This window comes from Hippocampus comes, unplaced genomic scaffold, assembly GCF_001891065.2.
Source record: "Hippocampus comes isolate QL1 unplaced genomic scaffold, H_comes_QL1_v1.1 scaffold293, whole genome shotgun sequence".
NCBI classification, from domain to species: domain Eukaryota; kingdom Metazoa; phylum Chordata; class Actinopteri; order Syngnathiformes; family Syngnathidae; genus Hippocampus; species Hippocampus comes.
Window position 1 is genome coordinate 116753 of NW_017806272.1, and position 19147 is coordinate 135899.

Here is a 19147-nt window from a genome sequence, read left to right on the forward strand (position 1 = left end):
CCCTTCACCCCCATGAAAATGTGTAATTCATGAATACATTAATGAGTCTTTGCATCAAGAAAAGTTTTCGGGCCCCCTTCTTGGAAGAAATCTTGCCCATGGCTGATAAAACCGCATTTATAGTGGTGATCACTCCAAGTGCATCGTGGGCCGCCATTTCCAAGCTCATAGTCGTCTGTCCAGCCAGCGATGGTATTTCTCATTATGCCTTAGCATGAAGCGAGCGGCCTTTTGTGAGACGAAATTAAATGATTTGGTTCAACATTTTGGTGTTGAGGGCGGCACGGCAGTCGACTGGTTAGCACGCCCGCCTCACAGTGCAGCGGTGCAGGGTTCGATTCCAGCTCCGGCCTTCCTGTGTGGAGTTTGCATGTTCTCCTCGTGCCTGCGTGGGTTTTCTCCGGGTTCTCCTGTTTCCTCCCACATTCCTCTATAGCATTATTAATTCCACCACTTGTATTGTCTATCTTGCGATTTTGTTAAAATTTTGCCCTAATTGTTACATGTTGCAAATTGAACATGTCGAACCACAAATCATATCTCAGTTTAAAAGAACAAGACAGCCGCCATGCTTTTCCATATAAAGAAGTCTTTTAATAGATAAGTCTCATTTGCAAAAACACGTAGAAACATTGGAAGACATTGCATATTTACACCGTGTTCACTACTTTGCAGCTACCTACTCAATGGAACAAGTAGGGCATTTTCTTTTTCTCTTTAACAGTTATCAAAATGGTAGCAAGAAAATGCCACATGGATTGACCTTACACAAAGAGAAAAGCCTTCAAACTGCAGCTTTTAAATTAGACACTTTTGCCTTACAATAAATATGAATCATCAAACATTTATTGAAATGAGCACACACATTGAGCAAGACGAATTCAGAACAGTGACACAATGTACACGTGTATGTGTGTTTACTAATTCAAAGAAAAACAATAAGAATAACTTCAACTGAACTACTCTCAGTAGTGCAATTTTTGAAGCTACCACAGCAACGCCACCGAACTGGGGCTGTGACGTCGCGTTAATTTGGTGCTTTTCGTTTCATTGTGCAAAAACATGGATTGTGAAGACCACGTCTGTTGTCTGACCGAACCACATCATCAACAGGAAAGGAAAAAAAAAAGATTGTGTCAAGTCTGCAATGAAATGCTGATCTTCAGTGAACACTAAACTGTACAACGTAAGTTGTGACATGAAAATATGAAACGATAACATTTCTAAGGTCAAGATGCTACTGTGCGCTTTGACAGAAGACTAAAATGTCAACAACAGAGGACCTGCTCCTTCACTTGAAACTAACTTGAGTTCAGAAAACTTCCACCATTGACAATGTGCTTGTTGAGCCCTTTCGCCGTCTTTTTTGACACTCGCAGTGACCATCACGTGTTCAATGACGGATGTTTTGAAAAGGGTGCCAATTAGCACCCTTTAACTCAGAGCCAAATTACCGTTTTGTGTTTATGGCTTTTCTAATGCACTTCAATCCTACCAATAGGCAGTTTTATTTGTTAACCAAGTGTAGTGAAAATTATTTAAAGCTGTAACAGAATTCCACTTTCACATGTTTTGGTCAGTCAACTGCAAATTGCATCATGTAGAGTCAACAATACTGTCGGGTTCCTGTTTTGTGGGATGCTGGTCCACTTTTCATTTGTTTGGATTTGGAAACTGACACTGTTAAAAAAAAAATGGTGGGGGGGCTAAAACAGTCATTTAATTAAGGTGGAACAACTTAATTAAATGACTGTTTCAGCATGACTTGAAATATTTAGTTGAATAGCTCAACGTAAAATTTTTATCAAAGTTCGTATTCCGTGAAATTTTGACCTCACTTTTTTATTATTATTTTTTTAACAGTGAGTTTTTTTGTTTTACAGTGTCCAGCAGGCTAGTGTGTGACAAATGCCTACTAGTTGGAACTAGTAATGTTACGAGTACACCGCAGTAGTTTACTAGTTCGATTCTTTTCCATGGGAAGAGGGTGTAAATGTAAACAAAGTCGACCAGCATCTCAGAAATGATTGCGTTTGACCTCAGAGGTCCCGCTTAATATTTTGGAACTATTCTCCAATGATCCAACATGTATTAACTGCATGTCTTTGCAAGCTTGTGTAGCGCGTTGCTGTAATGCATATAAGCAAACCCAGTGTTCTTCATTTGTGGGCGATTTGTAGTTAAAGTGCTAAAACATGCAAAACTACCACTAAGGTCCAGAGATCTTCGAGCACATTCGGATAGAAAAACAGAGGTGAATGGTGGCAGAGGTGAGTCATCTGCTGCGGACCGAATCCAAATTGGTTGACAACATCACAGCGAAAACGTCAAACAATGGGTATGCACGACACGTGAAATAAATGGTACGTCTGGACATTATCCGACTCATTGTCACTAAATGCCAAAGTGCTTGGAAAACCTGCAAAGGATAAAAAGTCATCAATTGGATTCAGTTTTTGATTGTCACAACACTAACACTTAGAACCTGAGCCTCGCTTGTCACCTCTTCGGCAAATGGAAGAATGTTGACGTTTTGCATTTTATGCTGGTATGTGTCAGACAACAGGAACACTACACTACATTTGTGTGTGTGTGCGCGTGTGTGTGTGTGTGTGTGTGTGTGTGTGTGTGTGTGTGTGTGTGTGTGTGTGTGTGTGTGTGTGGTCAATGAGAGCGGGTGATGCGCAACTCACTTTTTTAGGGCATATAAACGTAAGGGCTGGATTTGTGATGCCCCGTGCTCACACATGACATAATGTTCCTTGGAGCAACCATCATGGGCTGGCTCATGTCATGGCCGCCCTCAGACCACGGCGGGGAGTCAATGGGCTCCCTTTTGATGGAATGGATCAGCCCGTGACCTTTGAACTCGTAAGTGCCGTGCTTGTCAAAGTCCTGGTGCATGTAGGGCTTTTGAGGCTCCTGTTGGTAGACGTGAGAGTCAATGAGGTTGACCGATTGATTACTGCACTGGGAGTGAGAGAGTCTATGGGGGCTAAACTGACTGTTGTCGTTGTTATTAGCCAAGTCTTTGTCACATTTTAACAAACGTCCGCTGTTGTTCACTGCATAGTTCTGATAGTTGCCGCTGTTGTACGGTGGGCTGATCCCCGCTTTGCCCCGTTGACAGGGCGAGTACTGCAGATCGTAGTAATCCGCCTCGGATTTGAGCTGGACGCCGGTGCTCTGATCGTACGCCCCGTTACCATAGCGACGGTCGATCGCGTCCGGATCCCGATGCGCCCAGGGTCGCCCGAACGGATCGCAGCCGTTCTCCGAGTCGGAGTCGTGCTCTACTTTGATAGGCGGCATCAAATGGCCGTCGTAGCATTCGCCGTAGCCGTTCTCACTCTTGACTAAATCCACGCAGTAGGCGTCCGGGTCCGCGGGAATCTGCAGGCTCCCATAGAGTTTCGACACAAACACCTCGCCATTCCTGCCGCTATGGCAGCTCGGGGAAAGGCGGTATGGCTTCCCGTATTGGCCGGCCTTGTTTAAGCGGTTAGTTGGGATGTAGCCAACCCCTTGGCCCGCTCTGAGGTGCCCCGAGTTTGGTCGCAGGGGCCAAGCGCTCCCCAGGCCCGGACCGAGGCCCTTATGGGAAGACATTGATGACTTGCAGAAATTGAGGGGCTCTTCCTGGTTGTAGTAGCCATCAGGGCGGAACTTGAGGTTATCTTTGGTGAGTGGGGTCCAGGGAGTGTGCTGGCCCCTCTGGGTGCCAACAGCGGCTGGACAGGAGAGCAGGAGAGGGTCTGTTACGTCGCCCATTCCTCCACTGAAGGAATGCCTTCGGAGGTGTTCCCCTCGATCTCTGTAAGGCAGGACAGCATGAAAAATACGTTTAAAGAGTAAAGGATGAAATACAATTCAACACAAACAAGGCACAACACAAGGACCTGCTGTCAGCCACGGCTCACCCCAAGACACTTGCACGCTGTAGCTTGAGACAACTTGCCAACCTCCCTCCACCCCACAAGGCCCCGCCTCTTAAAGGCACATATCTAACACACAGATACTCCAGTATGTACGGTATAAAAATAGATTTTTTTAAATATCGTCTTCTCTCGATTCTCTCTTGGAATCAGAAGAAAAATCATTCCGTAAAAATAATCCAAGTATCTTTTTTGGCCTCCGACACTGTGACTTGGTGTCACTCTCAACCAAAACGTGAATGACTCAAAGGACAAATGCCGAATTTTAGTTCACAGAAGTTCACTGAGAGAGTCATTCAAAATGTGACTCATCTTTTCCGAGAGTCGTGTCGGAAAATTGAAAACAGAATAAACATCCTCAACCACTAGATCAGTGATGGCCAGGCGTGCATGTTTGTGGATTAATGCAGTACAATCTAATAAACAGAATCAAATTCTCAACTTATCTGGAAGAAGCTATTTTACATTTTACATGTTTTACATTTGCAATAATTTGCATTCTTACTGTTGGAAGTAGTAAGCTATCGTTCGACCTCTATCATGCTACCGGTTGTCCGCTAGCATAATATTGTTAGCATACTAGTGCATTAGCAGGCCCATGTAGTGAATTTTAACAAGCGTATATGGCAAATGGGGGTTATTTTTTATTTGTGTATATGTTTATGTTGTCTATGAGAATTATATTGCGCTATTTAATTCCTTAATATTATGTTTTCTGTATATTTGTCCAGTTTTTCGTGCATGCTTAATAATAAACGGTCTTGTAATTTTGACTGGAGAGAGCAACACATTTTGAAATGGGCAAATTCTTGTGGGAGGTTCATGTTTGATCCATCCATTTTCTGTACCACTTGTCCACATGGTGACGCATCATGGACTGTTCAACAATGAAACTTTGTAATTATAAAGTCATCTGCATTGAAGCAGGGGACTTCAGGCATTAACAAGATTATGTCACAAAGACACGATGACCTTTAGCTTGAGCATACGTTGCAAATTGTGTTATTTTACAGGAGTCAAAATAATTTGCCAGAATGTATTTAAAAAAAAATAAAAAATCAGGATATGTGAAAGTGGAGCTCGGACATCAAGTTAGTGTTGAAAGCTTGACCTTTAATTCCAACACCCCCGCTAAGATACTCATTGGTCATATTAATAAACAGCATGAAGCCCTTTGAATGTTCAAATGTACACTTGGGTAACTCTTACCCGTGCTCTAGTGCCGAGATAATCCCTCCTCCGCTCTTGTTCTTTCCTCGCATTAACATGTTCTTCATTTTCATTTCGGTAATGGAGGGCAGTAAAAGGGGTACAGCTATGCAGAAGAGAGCCAGCTGGGGAGGAAGCGGAGCCCCGGAGGCGGACTTCTTTTTCTGTCCTTGGAGAAACTTCAGCCGACCCTGAAACTGCATTGTCTGGAGGCAGGAGACAGGAAGGATTTAGCGGTTTGAACATCAGAGCACATCTAAAAGTCATACTTTTAGGCAGGTCTATGATTATGTGCTTCTTTTGCATTGATCATCATTATGAGGGCAGCAGTGTCTCAGTCTGTAAGGACTACGCAATAAGGACTTTCTTGTGGAGGTTCAAAATAAAATGGAAATTGGAATGATTTCCAGGTTCAAATTAATGGCAGCACAGACCTTTCAAGTTTTTTTTCTGCTTATAAAGGAATGGTCTTCTTCTGCTACTGGATACTGCAAGCATAATATGGCTGCAGTGTCGTGTTTTGATCGTTTGTCCGGTGGTTAGTTAGTCAAAGGGAACATGTGTTGATGTCTTGCTGCAAGTCGGCCAGTACAAAGAATAATGGGAAATGGCATTCTCCGTGTACCACAAAGGAGCCTACACACAACCAAACTGCCAAATCTCATCCCAGAAAAAAAAAAAAAGTTTGGTTTGTTTATTTGGTTGTTTGTTTTTAAGTCAAAATGGAAACATGGTTTGCATTTACAATAGGCTTGTGAGATTGTCCAATTTTTTCATCTGAGTGAAGTCCGCATCATCCAAACTTTGCGAGCAGGAAACTTGAACTGTGATGCAATACCGGGGTTTTTTTTTTCTGTTCCAACAGTAGATTAGGAATTTCCAACTTTCCAGTTTTATGGAATGCATTTTGAGATGTTCCTGGGCAGTATCAACATGGTGGCGCAGTCAGACTGGATGGACCATCCACAGAGCTTTACCGCTACCGTGGCTCTAGTCAACCACTGTTGGGAATACAATTCATTTTCAAGTCTTGCGATGATTGATCACGCATGACTCATTTGTGTCTTTGCTGCAATCATTTGGACTGATGAGGAAAACATTCCTAAACATTGGCTCACCGTAGCGCTCCAAATGTTTCCAGTACAGAAAATTGCCATGGAGAGTTTCCATTGTGTGCCAATGTCAACCAGAATGGACTTGGTAAACTCTGCTGACCCTGATAAAATGGTCTAAAGCCATATTCTGACCTCCAGCACTTTTCCACTGCATCTCCATTTCAAGGCTATGAGATACAACATGAACCGGTGTCTTGAAGAAGCCATCGCCGTGTCTACCCACTGATCTAAACTCTTAGCTCGGCAATTCTACATTACAGCAAACGAACAGACGTCGGTAAAAGAACATTTTCTGCTGCAGATGCATCATATTATTTTTATTCACCTGAATCTCATCCAGGAGCGTTTTTATGACTGGGTTTGCGAGTTACCGTGCAGTTTAGCAGGCGCGGTGCTTCGTGTCACTCACCAGGAATCCAGATGTGCTGTCCAACAGGCATCGGACCCTTGCTATGAAACATCTGTTGAGAAAGCAGGAGAGCTCAGGAGGAATGCCCCCCGCCTCTGGAGAGTGGAACAGGCTGCTCACCACAAACTCGTCACCTTAAAATGCAAAACCAGAGCGCGTGTTGATTTCTTTTTGGAAGGTTTCAAAATGAGACCGAGTCAAAGAGGAATGGATATGGATTTCATTGCGTTATTTAAGTGATGGATGGAATCGAAATTTGAGCCGAGGTAGATAATTCCTGATGATTCCTTCTGCAAGAAATCGCCTACCGGTCCCTGCAGCGAGCTGGGCGTCCTGATGTGCTGATGCCCCCTGGTGTTGCCGAGGGCACATGGCCCAGTGGAGCTGGCTTCGGAACTCCTGGCGGTCATCTATGTGGATGTAGTCAAACACGTTCTGGTGCATCACATCAGTCTAGAAGGAAGACACAATGGCTTATTATACTGAACATAAAAAAAAAAAAAAAAAAAGCCCATGACATAACTCTTAAATAATTCATCTCAAGTACAGTACTTGTGATGATGAAATTGTTTCTATGTGTGGTAGGTGCCGTTTTGGCGGGAGGATTACACTCAATGCCGCGAAGAATTCGCCTCTCATGAGGCCCAGAGCACTTTTGCCATTTTAACTTGGTTCGCGCAGTGCAAACAAAGTCGGTGCAAGTCACAGAATTGCACAGCCTTTTAAAAGTACAGTTAGAGTTGAGGGCAGCTGCAGGGCCAATGAGGGCAGCTGTGTTTGTCAAACATCGCGTGACACCAGCTCCCGAACAGCAGTCCGGTCCAGCTAACCCTCCCTATCCACACACACACACACACACACACACACTGAGTCAGACTCCAGCCCGCTCTCGTCATCGCTCTCTTTTTTTCTTTTCCAGCAATTGCTTTGCTTTCTGTCATTCCCTGACAGATTCCTCACTAGCATGTTCAACCTTCTCCTCTTCCCTCTCCGCCTCCTCCCCTGTGCCCAATTCCACACTGGTGGCACGCGAGGGCTTTTGATCGTCTGCCTCTCCTCGGCGCGCGCCTCATCCTGCGGTTTGGTACCCTACCGGCAGTCCGGTAGACACCAGATGGATCGAGTGACTTTTGTTTATGCTCAAAAAACCGAGTGAGGAAAAGAAAGAGGAAAGAAAAGGAAAAGACGTGATAATTTTGCAGCCCTTCAAAGGATAACCGCGGCTGTAACAAATACCATCAAAGGCCGTTGGAGGATTCCTTGTCTTCTTTTGTGGTGTTACTATGTCTGTTACTTCGCTGTGGTATATTAGGGATAAGTGTCCCCTCTGACTACAATTGTGGGCGCCAGATTACATGACATGTTGTCAAAGCAAACTATGGGACTTGAAAACAAAACAAAAAAAATTGTTGTGAGAGAGTCTGTGGGAATGTTTTTGTCGACAGTTGTCTGAAATACAACACGATGGTCTGTGGGCACTTGAAAAGACTCATTGGGTTGGTCGCGAAGGATCAACTGTTCAGTGTCAACCGCACTTCTATCTCCCGACGGGGGGACCTGTTTTGGGGGCTTTGTGAACTCTGACGACTCGATTTGCATTGTCATGTTGACGTTTTGGAAAACATAAACAGTGATTTCCTGCCTCTGATGATCATAAAAGCTAACCGCACTTAAGTGGTCGGCATGCCGGGATGCTTTTCGGCACCGCTTCACAACAAGGCGACATAATAAGAGAGAATGAGAAACTGTTTCTATATCTGAAATGTCCATCCATTTATTCTTAGATGAATGAGAAATAGTGAGGAAAACTGCCCCGCCGGCAGCTGATATTCACACCCGGAACTTCAGAAAAGTGAGGCAGACGTGCCAACCGCTAAACCTCCTTGCTGCCCAAATACTAATCATGTCGTTGTTGAGCCTTTGGAAATCGTTACGTGGGGCTGAACAAAAAAAGAAAACCCATAAATGTCTATGCTATACCACGGCAACAGTAACTTACAACGTACAGCCACAATTTTACAACAAGGCACCACTTCCATGTGTTGTAAATAGTTTTTACGTGCTCATGACTTAATGTTTAGTTAGAGGTCTCTTGGCATGAAAATTGACATTCATACTTCTTTTAGCACCCATGGTGTGATGATTTTTTTTCTCTCCTGGGGCTTAGTGGGGGCTCGACCGATATGTGGGGGTGAGTGGCTGAGAAAATAAGCAATTTTCATCGCTTCGCTTACGGTTCTCATTTTTTTTTTCCAATCAAAGCGTAATACACAAACATGAACATGTTCCATATAAAAGAAGTTTTGACTTAATTTGGCCAAAGAAGATTCAACACAGAAACAAAACCGAACGTGAGCGTCTTAATGTTTTTAAACTTTATCAAAAATGAAAGGGGCTTGTCCTTTAATAATCAATCTACAGTAAGTGTCACTTTTACTGTTATGCCCTTAAAACCGCGGGGTTTAAAATAACCCATATTCTTTCAAACTCGATGACGGCCACTGCTGACATCAGCACTTTCTTTCACACACGTGCACGTGTCGTGTCGATTTATTTTACACTGATTTCGTTTTTATGTCTATTCCATGGCAGCGGATTATTGCCCATGTCTTCTTGTAATCTATTGTAGAAGCACCGTTGCAGAAAGAATTCCTATTGCAAAATGTCAATCTGGTGCAGTGTGTGTGTGTGTGTGTGTGTGTGTGTGTGTGTGTGTGTGTGTGTGTGTGTGTGTGCAGGCTACAGGGGAGCAAAATGTGGGATTTAAAAAAGTGATAGGAACTTTATTTGTGGCTATAAAGAGATTTCAGCATCGTGGGGCAGGCGAGGCCATGTTGAATATCATCCATAATTAATGACCGGCTTGATATGGCCACTGGAGAGGAAGGAAGCATCACCATTGGGGATTTATCAACACACCGACACAGACACACACGCACACACTCAAGACCTTTGTGAGTGGAACTGAGGTCTTCATCTTTCCGTGACCTCTTAGCCAAGATTTGGTGTGTTCACTCTGCCCTCAAGAGAGTTAGCAGAATTTATGCTGGCTCATTAAACAAGAGATGAAAAAGAGCAAAAGAGGATTGGAGGAGGGGAAATTGACCCAAAAAAAAGGGGAAGGTTGAACTTGCTGAGTCAGGCCGAGGAGCTGACCTCTGTCTGACACTTGCTTCAGAGTCAGATGAGAGTAAATCAGATAAACTTGATGCTCCGCGGGTTGTGTACAATACGGTTCTCGACAATGGTAGAAAAGTTCAACCCACCTGATGGAATCCCAGATAGTCCACAATGGTTGAAGAGGCGTAAAAGACCATTCCGTCACTGCTCACCACCAGGGCAAATCCTGTTAGAGACTACACACACAAACACATTCACGGCGCGTTAGAATTCCACTGTACAGTACCTGGGTCTTTTTTTTTTTTTTTTTAATCACTCTGAAAGCAATTACACAGAAAACAAAAGACCTGAAGGCACACATCGAGAGATCAGCTTCGTGAGATACAGTGTAATAAGAGTCGTTCCAGAATTGAAAGACATTTTCTGGCCCCCTTTGGTGAAATTTTACAAACTTCCACTTGTTGCGCTGTTGTCCTAGAACAAAATCTGAATGTAGCTGAAGTCAAAGTGATTCCTAAATACAATTTCAAATGCCAAATAGTTCCTCTTTGACGATACAGCAAAGTGTGCTTTCAACCAATTAGCATAGCCGCTAACATAGCGAAAATGTACTCTCAAATAGAAACTGTAATTAAAGTAACTAAAAATAGTTTTCAAGTAGTTTAATTTGAAAGGGATTTATTGAACAATATTTTTTTTGGATGGCTGAGTATCTGTCGCAGGGTTGCAACAAACACAGCACATGACCAATAAAATTTTCTCATACACCGTTAGTGATCAATCAAATAATATGACAGCCCAAGCAGCAAATTGCGTGATGGCCCTCTTGGAATTGTTCTGCTTAATGATATGAATTGCATTTTTGGTGGCCTCAACATGCCTGAAAACGTCCCATATATGAGCTTATTCAATTCTATTCTACACGTTGTGCGGAAAATATTAATTTTAGATTCCGTGTGATAGTTTAACTTTTTCACAGCATGAGATAGCTATCCCTCATGTTCAAAGACCGCCAAACATGTTGTTATGCTTAGTGGTAAACAAACTAGCGGCACGCTTTGTGGTCATAAAGTGCTCTGCAAATATGATCATCAATCGTAGAGCGCTGATGAAAACATAATTTACCAAAAGCAAAGCTTCAGTCAATGTACAGCCAGATGGGCAGTAAGGCGAGAGCTGAGCAAAACAAGCGGGAGAGGAAGAAGAAGAAAGCGCAGGAAGGAGATGTGTCACTGAGCACGTGCGCGTGCGAGCCCGCGCGCAGCTGCGATAGCGTGACAACGGCAAGGCTACTTGAGTTGCGTGACTGCCGCTGCCAGAGTCTGTCGCCTCTATTTTACTGCGAGACTACGCAGGTCTTCCCTGTTGTGTGTATGAACTCACAATTTTCTGTCGGCCTCTGTGTCAGTGATCCGATTGCCTCAGCAAAGCAGCTTCCTTCACGCTAACGACATGGGAGTCATGCTTTCCATCAGTTCCCACTCGTGGAACGTTTGATCAATTTGCATGCCCATTTTTTAAATATAGCTCCACGCCAGCCAATGCATCAATTACAAAAAAAGAAGACAACTTGTATTTATGGCCTAAAACAGTCATTTAAGTTGGAAAAACTAATAAAAAAATAAATGACTGACATTTACGGCAACAATGTTAGTTAGCGCAGCTTGCATGTTGTTTTTTACTTATAACTTATTGAACTAATAAACCTAATAAAAGGTTACAACCGTTCTGTTAAGTCTTATTTTTCTTTGTGATGAAATGCAGGAAAGTTTTCACAACAACAAAACTTAAAACGCTGAGTTGAATTGCTCAACCTAAATTGCAAATCAAAGTCTGCTGCTTTGAAATTTTGAGTTCACCCAATATTTTTTTGACAGTGTAGCTTTTCTTGAGAGAATGAGTACTTTTGGTCACCTCTTGTTACTCTGAAATACACAACCGCATACCTCTCACACTGACCAAGGAAACCCACTCACTCCATAAAAACTCAGACATTAAAAAATCTCACCCAAAAAAACTCGCACACTACCACAAACCTCACACACACCACAAATCTCTCTTGCACACAGATGTACCAAAAAGCTCACACACTAATCAAGAAAAATATCACATGCACAGCAAAATCTCTCTCTCTTTTTCTCTCTCTCTCTCTCTCTCTCTCTCTCTCTCTCTCTCTCTCTCTCTCTCTCTCTATATATATATATATACACACACACACACACACACACACACACACACACACACACACACACTACATTGGACATTAAAGGACTTTTGCAAACCCTGACCCTTTCATTTTTTATGCTTTTATTTTTCTTCCTCCTGCAACATAGATACTTGACTGGAGAACACAATTTATCTTGGAATAAGTCTATACACTTGAATATTTGTATTCCCCATCAAGGCTGCCGTACGAGTGTGTTTTCTTCTCTCTCACACTGAGGCGCGTAAGCAATGGAAACAGGCACCTGCTGCTTGGCTCGTCTGCAACATATCTTCAATTTACGGCGCCCCCGGCTCTCATAACTGCCCTTGGGAGACTAAAAGCTTTGCCTTGAAACTCTTTGGAGGGCCTTCGCACGCAGAGCCCAAAATTAGATGTCGGCTCTCCGCTGGATTTGGAGGCAAGAGAGACCGGCGAGGAGAGGCAACGTAGTCTTGCTCCATTTGATTTAGCCAGATGAAGACAGCGTGGGTGGGTTCGGGATTAAAATAGAGACCTTCTGCCAGCGGGAACACACACATTCATCACAGCCATCGTGCACTTTGGCATGGGACGGCAGTCTAATTCAGATGAAAAATACTGCCGTCTACGCACAGTGCAATTAGTGCTAAATGTTCACAGTCGTAATATTTTGGCCATGTTTTGAGAGCAATTAGCCCCCCTCGACGAGTCACTACCTTCCAGACAGATCATTAGGTACACCTTCATATGTAAATTCTGTGTGTGATTTTTTAGCTACATAAGAGGGGCAAAATGTTGGAAATGATGCAATTTACTCTCTGGTGAAATGGCTATCCATGGCAGAGGTGGAGGACTCGAGTGACCAAGTTAGCTACATAAAAGGGGCAAAATATTGGAAACGATGCAATTTACTCTCTGGTGAAATGGCTCCATGGCAGAGGTGGAGGACTCGAGTGACCAAGTTTAGGATTTGGGACTTGCTCGGCAACTTGAAGCACACTACTTGACTGATCGCCGTCAGCTTTGTTTTGATGAGCTTTTTTTTCCACAGTCGTGACTTGTAAAAGACGAATCATCAACAAACATTGCAACCATTATATTTGCTGAGATCCACTGTAGGGGCGCACAAAGGCGAAATGATAAAAACCCGCGACTGGCCAAATACTTGAGGACCTAACTGTCACACATACCTTTGAATAAAATCAAAGCCGAACACGAATGGCGACACACGCACGGCACGATCTCTTGTCCCGCTTGGGATCCCATCAGCGTAACAACTAATGCACAGTTTAGCGCTGAGGCCCTCGTGCAGGTCGAGTCACGCAACGGGAGGCGGCGCATCACTACGGTCAATCTAGTCTTTTGTTCGCCATCCTATTGAGACAACCTAACACGTTAACAGAAGCATCAGTGGCTCGGCTCGCCTCTGCGTGTGTGCGTGAGCGCTCATAGTTGTCGGGCTGCGATGATCGGTGTCATCATTAGGACCTCGCGCGTGAAACAGTGATCTGATTTATCGGCGTGGCGCGAATAGTCGTCCTTGCGTGCGTGCTGTCGACATACGGAGCCGTGCGTGCCGGTTTTAATTAAAGATGAGCTAGGTAAATATATGCATGATTCAGATTTTGGAAGGTCAAGTGATGAAACGACATCTTGGGTTTGCGTTGATTACAATTGACGGGCTGGGTGCTGCCTTTTGGCTTGTCTTTTGCTCACTTTCACACACACCTCGCAGGCCGCTCAAGTTGCCAAAATGTATGAGCCCCCACCCCCTTCTTTAGCGCCGACACTCCCGTCTCATCCTTATGTCACGCAAGGCGGCAACCAGGCAAAAGAGGTCGAGGCAAAGGCCGGAGGTCACACACGCACACGAGATGTTCCCTCCTGTTCTCCAATTTACTCATACTTGCCGATCTTGCCAATGGGGCATATAAGCGTGAAGTGTGGAAGGCAGGAGAGGGGGTCTTACAAAACAGCATCCCCCTCCGCAGTTCGTCCTTCCTGTCCCCACTATCGCATGTGCAAATTCAAAGTTGAGCACCTTTGGTCTGTAGCACGTCGTGCCGCAACATGCTCGGCAGCACCGAGGGCGACTGGGAGACAAGCAGCATAATTAAGAGCAAGAAAAGAAAGAGAAGATCCCCAACTACAAACCATTAAGTTTTCCCCCCACCCCACAGAGCAGAGAGAACATATAACTGTGTGTTGCATGTCTGTGTGTGCTAAGTTGCCGTTGGTTGAGGGGATGTAATTTCTATGTGTGTGCTAATTTTCAGTAGCCCCTCAAAAGAGTTTCACATTAGACCTGAGCATGAAGCTAGGAGACTTTCGTTCGACGGAATGATCTGGTTTGGTTGAACAGTTTGGTCAATTGCATCTTAATCCGCCAGTCTTCTTTTCCTTTCCTCAAAGTGATGTTATACCACAGGAAATGGGCATATTGTAGTTTGAAGAAAATAAAGTACATGCCATCCTGGTGCATTGTACTTAAGACTTTTTGACAAGGATATATTCGGCGTGAATGGCTTCTTACCTCCAAGAGCAGGCCGCTTTCATTGACGCCCGTGCACATTGGGACACTTTCTTTCCTGCCGGGTTCGGGGTTGGAGGATGCAGTGTTGTTGTGCTTCCTGGGCACCTTGTCTTGATTTGCTATGAGAAAAGAAAACGTAGACATTAGTTTTATATATTTAGGGTGGGGTGGGGGGCCTTTAGACAATTTACTATAAGACACCTCACATCTGTTACTTACTACAAGAGTCATGTCACGCGAGGGAAGCAACACCTGATTTTGTTTTCTATTTCTGCTAACTATGAGTGACAATTGTCCAATATCCTCTCAAAGTCAGACAGCACATGTGGAATACATATGAAGAGTTATGAGGTAAACGTCTCTCTTTGCTGTGCTAATGCCGGGTATTAGGGCCCGGTGAGCCCCTCGTCTGACAAGACAGAACAGTGGAGGATTTCATGACTGCGGAGGATTTCTCTCACACGGACACGCAACGCTTCCAGGCTCAGAAAGGTGGCATTTCATTCAATTAAAGGTTCTTTTATTAAGAATGCCCCTTTTGAGCTCAAAGTGGGCCCTTGTGTCAATCCCCCAAGGGCAAAGAATAGAGCCGAGAGACAATTCTAATCTTGTAATCTTTTTGAACACAGTTCCCATCCTCTTGTTGCCATTTGCTGGTTGAAACAACAGAAAATACATGTTTAAGTTCTACCTACAATGCAATCAGACGAGTGCGCAATTAGCCCGCGGAGAGGGTGGCGTGCACAGGGCGGTCACATGGGCATCGGTGACGTGTGTGTTGCGTGTTCGATACATGTTTGCGTGTTTCTCTTATGGGCGTGCTGTCAGGGGGCATGTGGCTCACTCCAAGAGATCAGCTCTTTGCTCCGTCACTCATTGTAGCAGGCACGGATTAGTCACGCAACACAACATATACACCCACACCCACCAAGGGCTCATTATAAAAAAGTATAAATGGCTGCATCTTCCAGCGCTTCACATCGTGCCGCACCGCTCCCTGTTGCAAACCTCTTATATGCCCGTTAGCATCTCCAAATTCAAAACATCACTGCAGATAATTAAAGAAGTTATTATTTGGGATTAAAAAAATCCCTACAAAAAAGTTACAATAAGGTACTCTCATATCAATGATCCCCCTGCCAGTGTTAAAACCCCCCTTTTTGGGGTTACCATGGTAACCACAGCCTCAAAAGTGGTAGATTTTTTTAAATGTATTTTTCAGTATTTCAGTAAGTGCCCTGTAACCACTTACTGTAACCACCGTTTGCTTATTAGCTATTTATTCCAAGTTTAATGTCATAATTAACCTCTTTATTTGTGTTATTTTCCTTAAAGCCGCAATGGCTGTCGTCTGACTGTAAAGCGGTGCCCGTACATAGGAGTGCTTTATTTCCCCTCGTTACGACGGCAGCCTCATTAACTCATAAGTGCCAGCTAATAAAGTATTTTGTCACCGCCTCAGCGAGGTGCAAACATATGCAAACAAACACAGTCAGACAGCAAACGTGCGCGCGCGCGCACACACACACACACACGCTATTCTCCTCAGTCAAGACAGCATCATCCAACTGGTGGAAATCATTGCACGGGGAAACGAATCAATTAACAGATCTTAATTTTCCTCCGTCAACGCCTTGTGTGTTTTTGTTTTGCCTCTTACGGCAGCTTTTGGAGAGGATGCAGCGTCAGGAAAGACAAACATGCGGGATGATTAATTATCGGCCTAGGCACTTCCTCTGCCAACAATGCGGCCTTCATCCATCGCGACTCGCGTCTTGAGGTTTGCTTTTCTTGCCTCTATTTTCTCCCGCTCTGGACGAAGAAGGAAAACAGAGTGTGTAATGGTCAAAGCGTTTAAGTGTGAGGAAAGAGTCAAAAAAAAAAAAAAAGAAATGACAAGCAGCGGGATGTTGCTGCTGCCAAGGGGTGAGGCCCAATGCGGCCGGGTTCTTTTAACTCGGCCTGATCTGTCTTTCCACTTCCACTTGTGAATACACCAAAAATTAGGACCACCTGCCAGATATTAAGATGTCTCAATTTTGCAAAAGCTACAGCTCTCCCGGGTCTTCAAAAACAGTCATTTGAAAAGAGAATTACCACCTAAACTAAACACGTGTTAATTAGCCACCTGTTGGTAGAAAGGAAAAGTGATGGGAGGAAGATTATTATGAAGTGATTTGACTTGACCACACACACACACACACACACACACACACACACACACACACACACACACACACACACACACACACACACACGCGAGGAGGGTTTGGATTTTGTATATTTGATTTTAGAGGCTGTTCCCTACCAGTTTCAGCTCCACGAAAACAAAAAAAAAATGTTATGAATTTACTCAGTTTTATTTTGTCAAGGGGTTGCACAAAATAAAATCACCTAAATTCAGATGCATCCTTTTAATAAAATTGGGTAATTTCAACAAAAAACGTTGTTTTGCTGTAATTTCTCAAATGTTTGTTCAATGCAACCTCACAACAAGCTCTTCAAAATCTTGAAACTAATTCAGTTCAGTTTATAAGACAGCTTTTTGAATGATTTTTTTTTCTTTTTTTTAAGTCGTACAGCACCACAGCGGATTCAAAATAGGAAGGTTTCTGTCAAAGAATAACACTGGTCAACAAATTTGTACATTTTTTTCTAAATCAGAGATGCCGGTAACATTTCTAAAGGATTTTTTTTTTTTTTATCAAGTACAACCTTATTGTCAAATTTTGTGCTGATTCCAAACCTGCCTTGTTTTTTTCCCCCTGTAGCACATAAGGTTTTCATCATAGTATGATAATTTATGAATCAAGGGTAAAGTTCAGCAACAGGTGGAATCTTTTTATGAAACGTCACAGCTATAAATTAGAAATTTGTATAGCGCAAGCTTTTATAGCTCAAACTTAAAAACAAAAAAATGAAAATATCTCCAAATCCTGATATGCCAGAAACAAAGTGGAGACATTTTTTAAATCAGTGTCAAAAATGTTTCGAGACAAATGGATTAGAATTTAAGACAAGATTCTGAAATGTGAGACACTTGGCCTAAAACAGTTTCATCATAAATGAGTAAGTTCTTAAAATTTTAATTAAAGCTGATAGTCAAATGTGAAATTAAATATCTCACAAAATGATGAAAAACCGTACGGATGAATATTTCAACGGGACGTTTGTATCTTAGAGGAATGGCATGACATTATGTTGAGGAGTGTCGCATGACTCCGGACTTGTTGCGCCAGTGTTTTGCAAGCCGTGAGCACAACAGTGGCACGCATCACATGTCGCGAATACTACAGGTCCACTCTTTGGGGCCATGTTACTATCCGCTGTGATGTGCAGTGAGGAGCAAAGAAAAAGTGTTCATACATGGCTGCTCGCAGACACAACACCAGCTGCTGCACGCTTTTAACCTTGACCTTTCACCGTGCGTGCAACACCGGCCCACAACAAGCAAACAGGTAGCAATGCGTAAAAGCCCAAAATAGAAAAAAGACACAATGGCCGACTCCAAAGTAAAGCCACAGTTTGATATGTTGTGAATCAGTCAGTAATCGACGCTCCCTTCATAAAAAACGTGGCAAAGTACCACATTTGCCTGAATGAAGCACATCAACCCACTTCAGCATAATTCCTTGACACCAAGGCACCACAAGACTGTTTCAAATCACAATTTGTCAAAATAAAGCTCATCAACTCACGTCAACACTGTTCAGCTACATCGGCAAGCCACAAGATGGTGCTACAACACTACTGTTGTCGAAATGAAGCTCCACAACTCAGTTCAACATATATCAGTGGCACAAATATGCCAAACATTTTGTCAAAATGAAAATCTCAACATTTCAAAGGCCAATTTATGCCTAAATGAGGCTCCTCTCCACATTTCAACATCATTTCTTGGCACCAAAGCACAACATTTGTCTAAATTTAATCTCAAGTCACTGAAGCTCCACAACTCACCACAAAAGGGTTCCTTAGTACCAAGATGCCACAAGATGGTGCCAAAGCAATAAAAATATTGCTTTGGCCCAAACAAAAGAATTGAATCTCGGGGCGTCCACTGTGTTTAAAAATTGGATCCATGTGTAGATTACCTTATCAAGCTCCTCGCCAAAATTTTGGTCACCCTTGTTTTTGTGGGAGTTTGGTGTTTGTGAATGATCTGGTGAACTTTTATGAGTCCTACTATTTCCTCTTTTACTGCGTGCAAATGACTGGCCGCCTTTTGCGCAGCACTCTCCACGTCTGGCCTTTCTCTTCATTTCGGCAGCACGGTGCCATCTTTTGGCAGCTGATGCTCAGCTGTGTGTTTGGCTCGTAAAGAAGCGCCTTGGACTGGAACATGCGAGCACGGCGCGGCAGTCCCTCCCCTCGACGAGACTTGCGTGAGGAGAGGAAAAACCGCGTGTGTGCACGCGGGTGTGTGCGCGCGCGCGCGTGTGTGTGTGTGCGTGTGTGTGTGTGTGTGTGTGTGTGTGTGTGTGTGTGTGTGTGTGTGTGTGTTAGTGCATATGTGTGTGTTGGGCCTGTGTTGGCTGAAGGCCACCTCCTTTGCCTAGTCCCGCCCCTTTCACTCAGCGCTCTTCTCTGCAAATGTGTGTGTGTGTGTGTGTGTGTGTGTGTGTGTGTGTGTGTGTGTGT

The 19147-nt window shown here is 43.7% G+C and overlaps 1 protein-coding gene across 1 annotated transcript in view; it reads right to left on the reverse strand.

The window, feature by feature from the left end:
• Positions 1–572: 572 nt before the first annotated feature.
• The window catches only part of ahrra (aryl-hydrocarbon receptor repressor a), a 57903-nt gene continuing 39328 nt past the window's right edge, over positions 573–19147 (reverse strand). The window contains exons 4-9 of the mRNA XM_019857493.1: positions 14507–14625; positions 9935–10024; positions 6977–7121; positions 6669–6802; positions 5145–5350; positions 573–3814 (exon numbers count right to left, since the gene is read on the reverse strand). Of these exons, the coding sequence (XP_019713052.1) occupies positions 2698–3814; positions 5145–5350; positions 6669–6802; positions 6977–7121; positions 9935–10024; positions 14507–14625 (1811 nt within the window). The 3' untranslated portion in view covers positions 573–2697. The remainder of the gene's footprint in view (positions 3815–5144; positions 5351–6668; positions 6803–6976; positions 7122–9934; positions 10025–14506; positions 14626–19147) is intronic.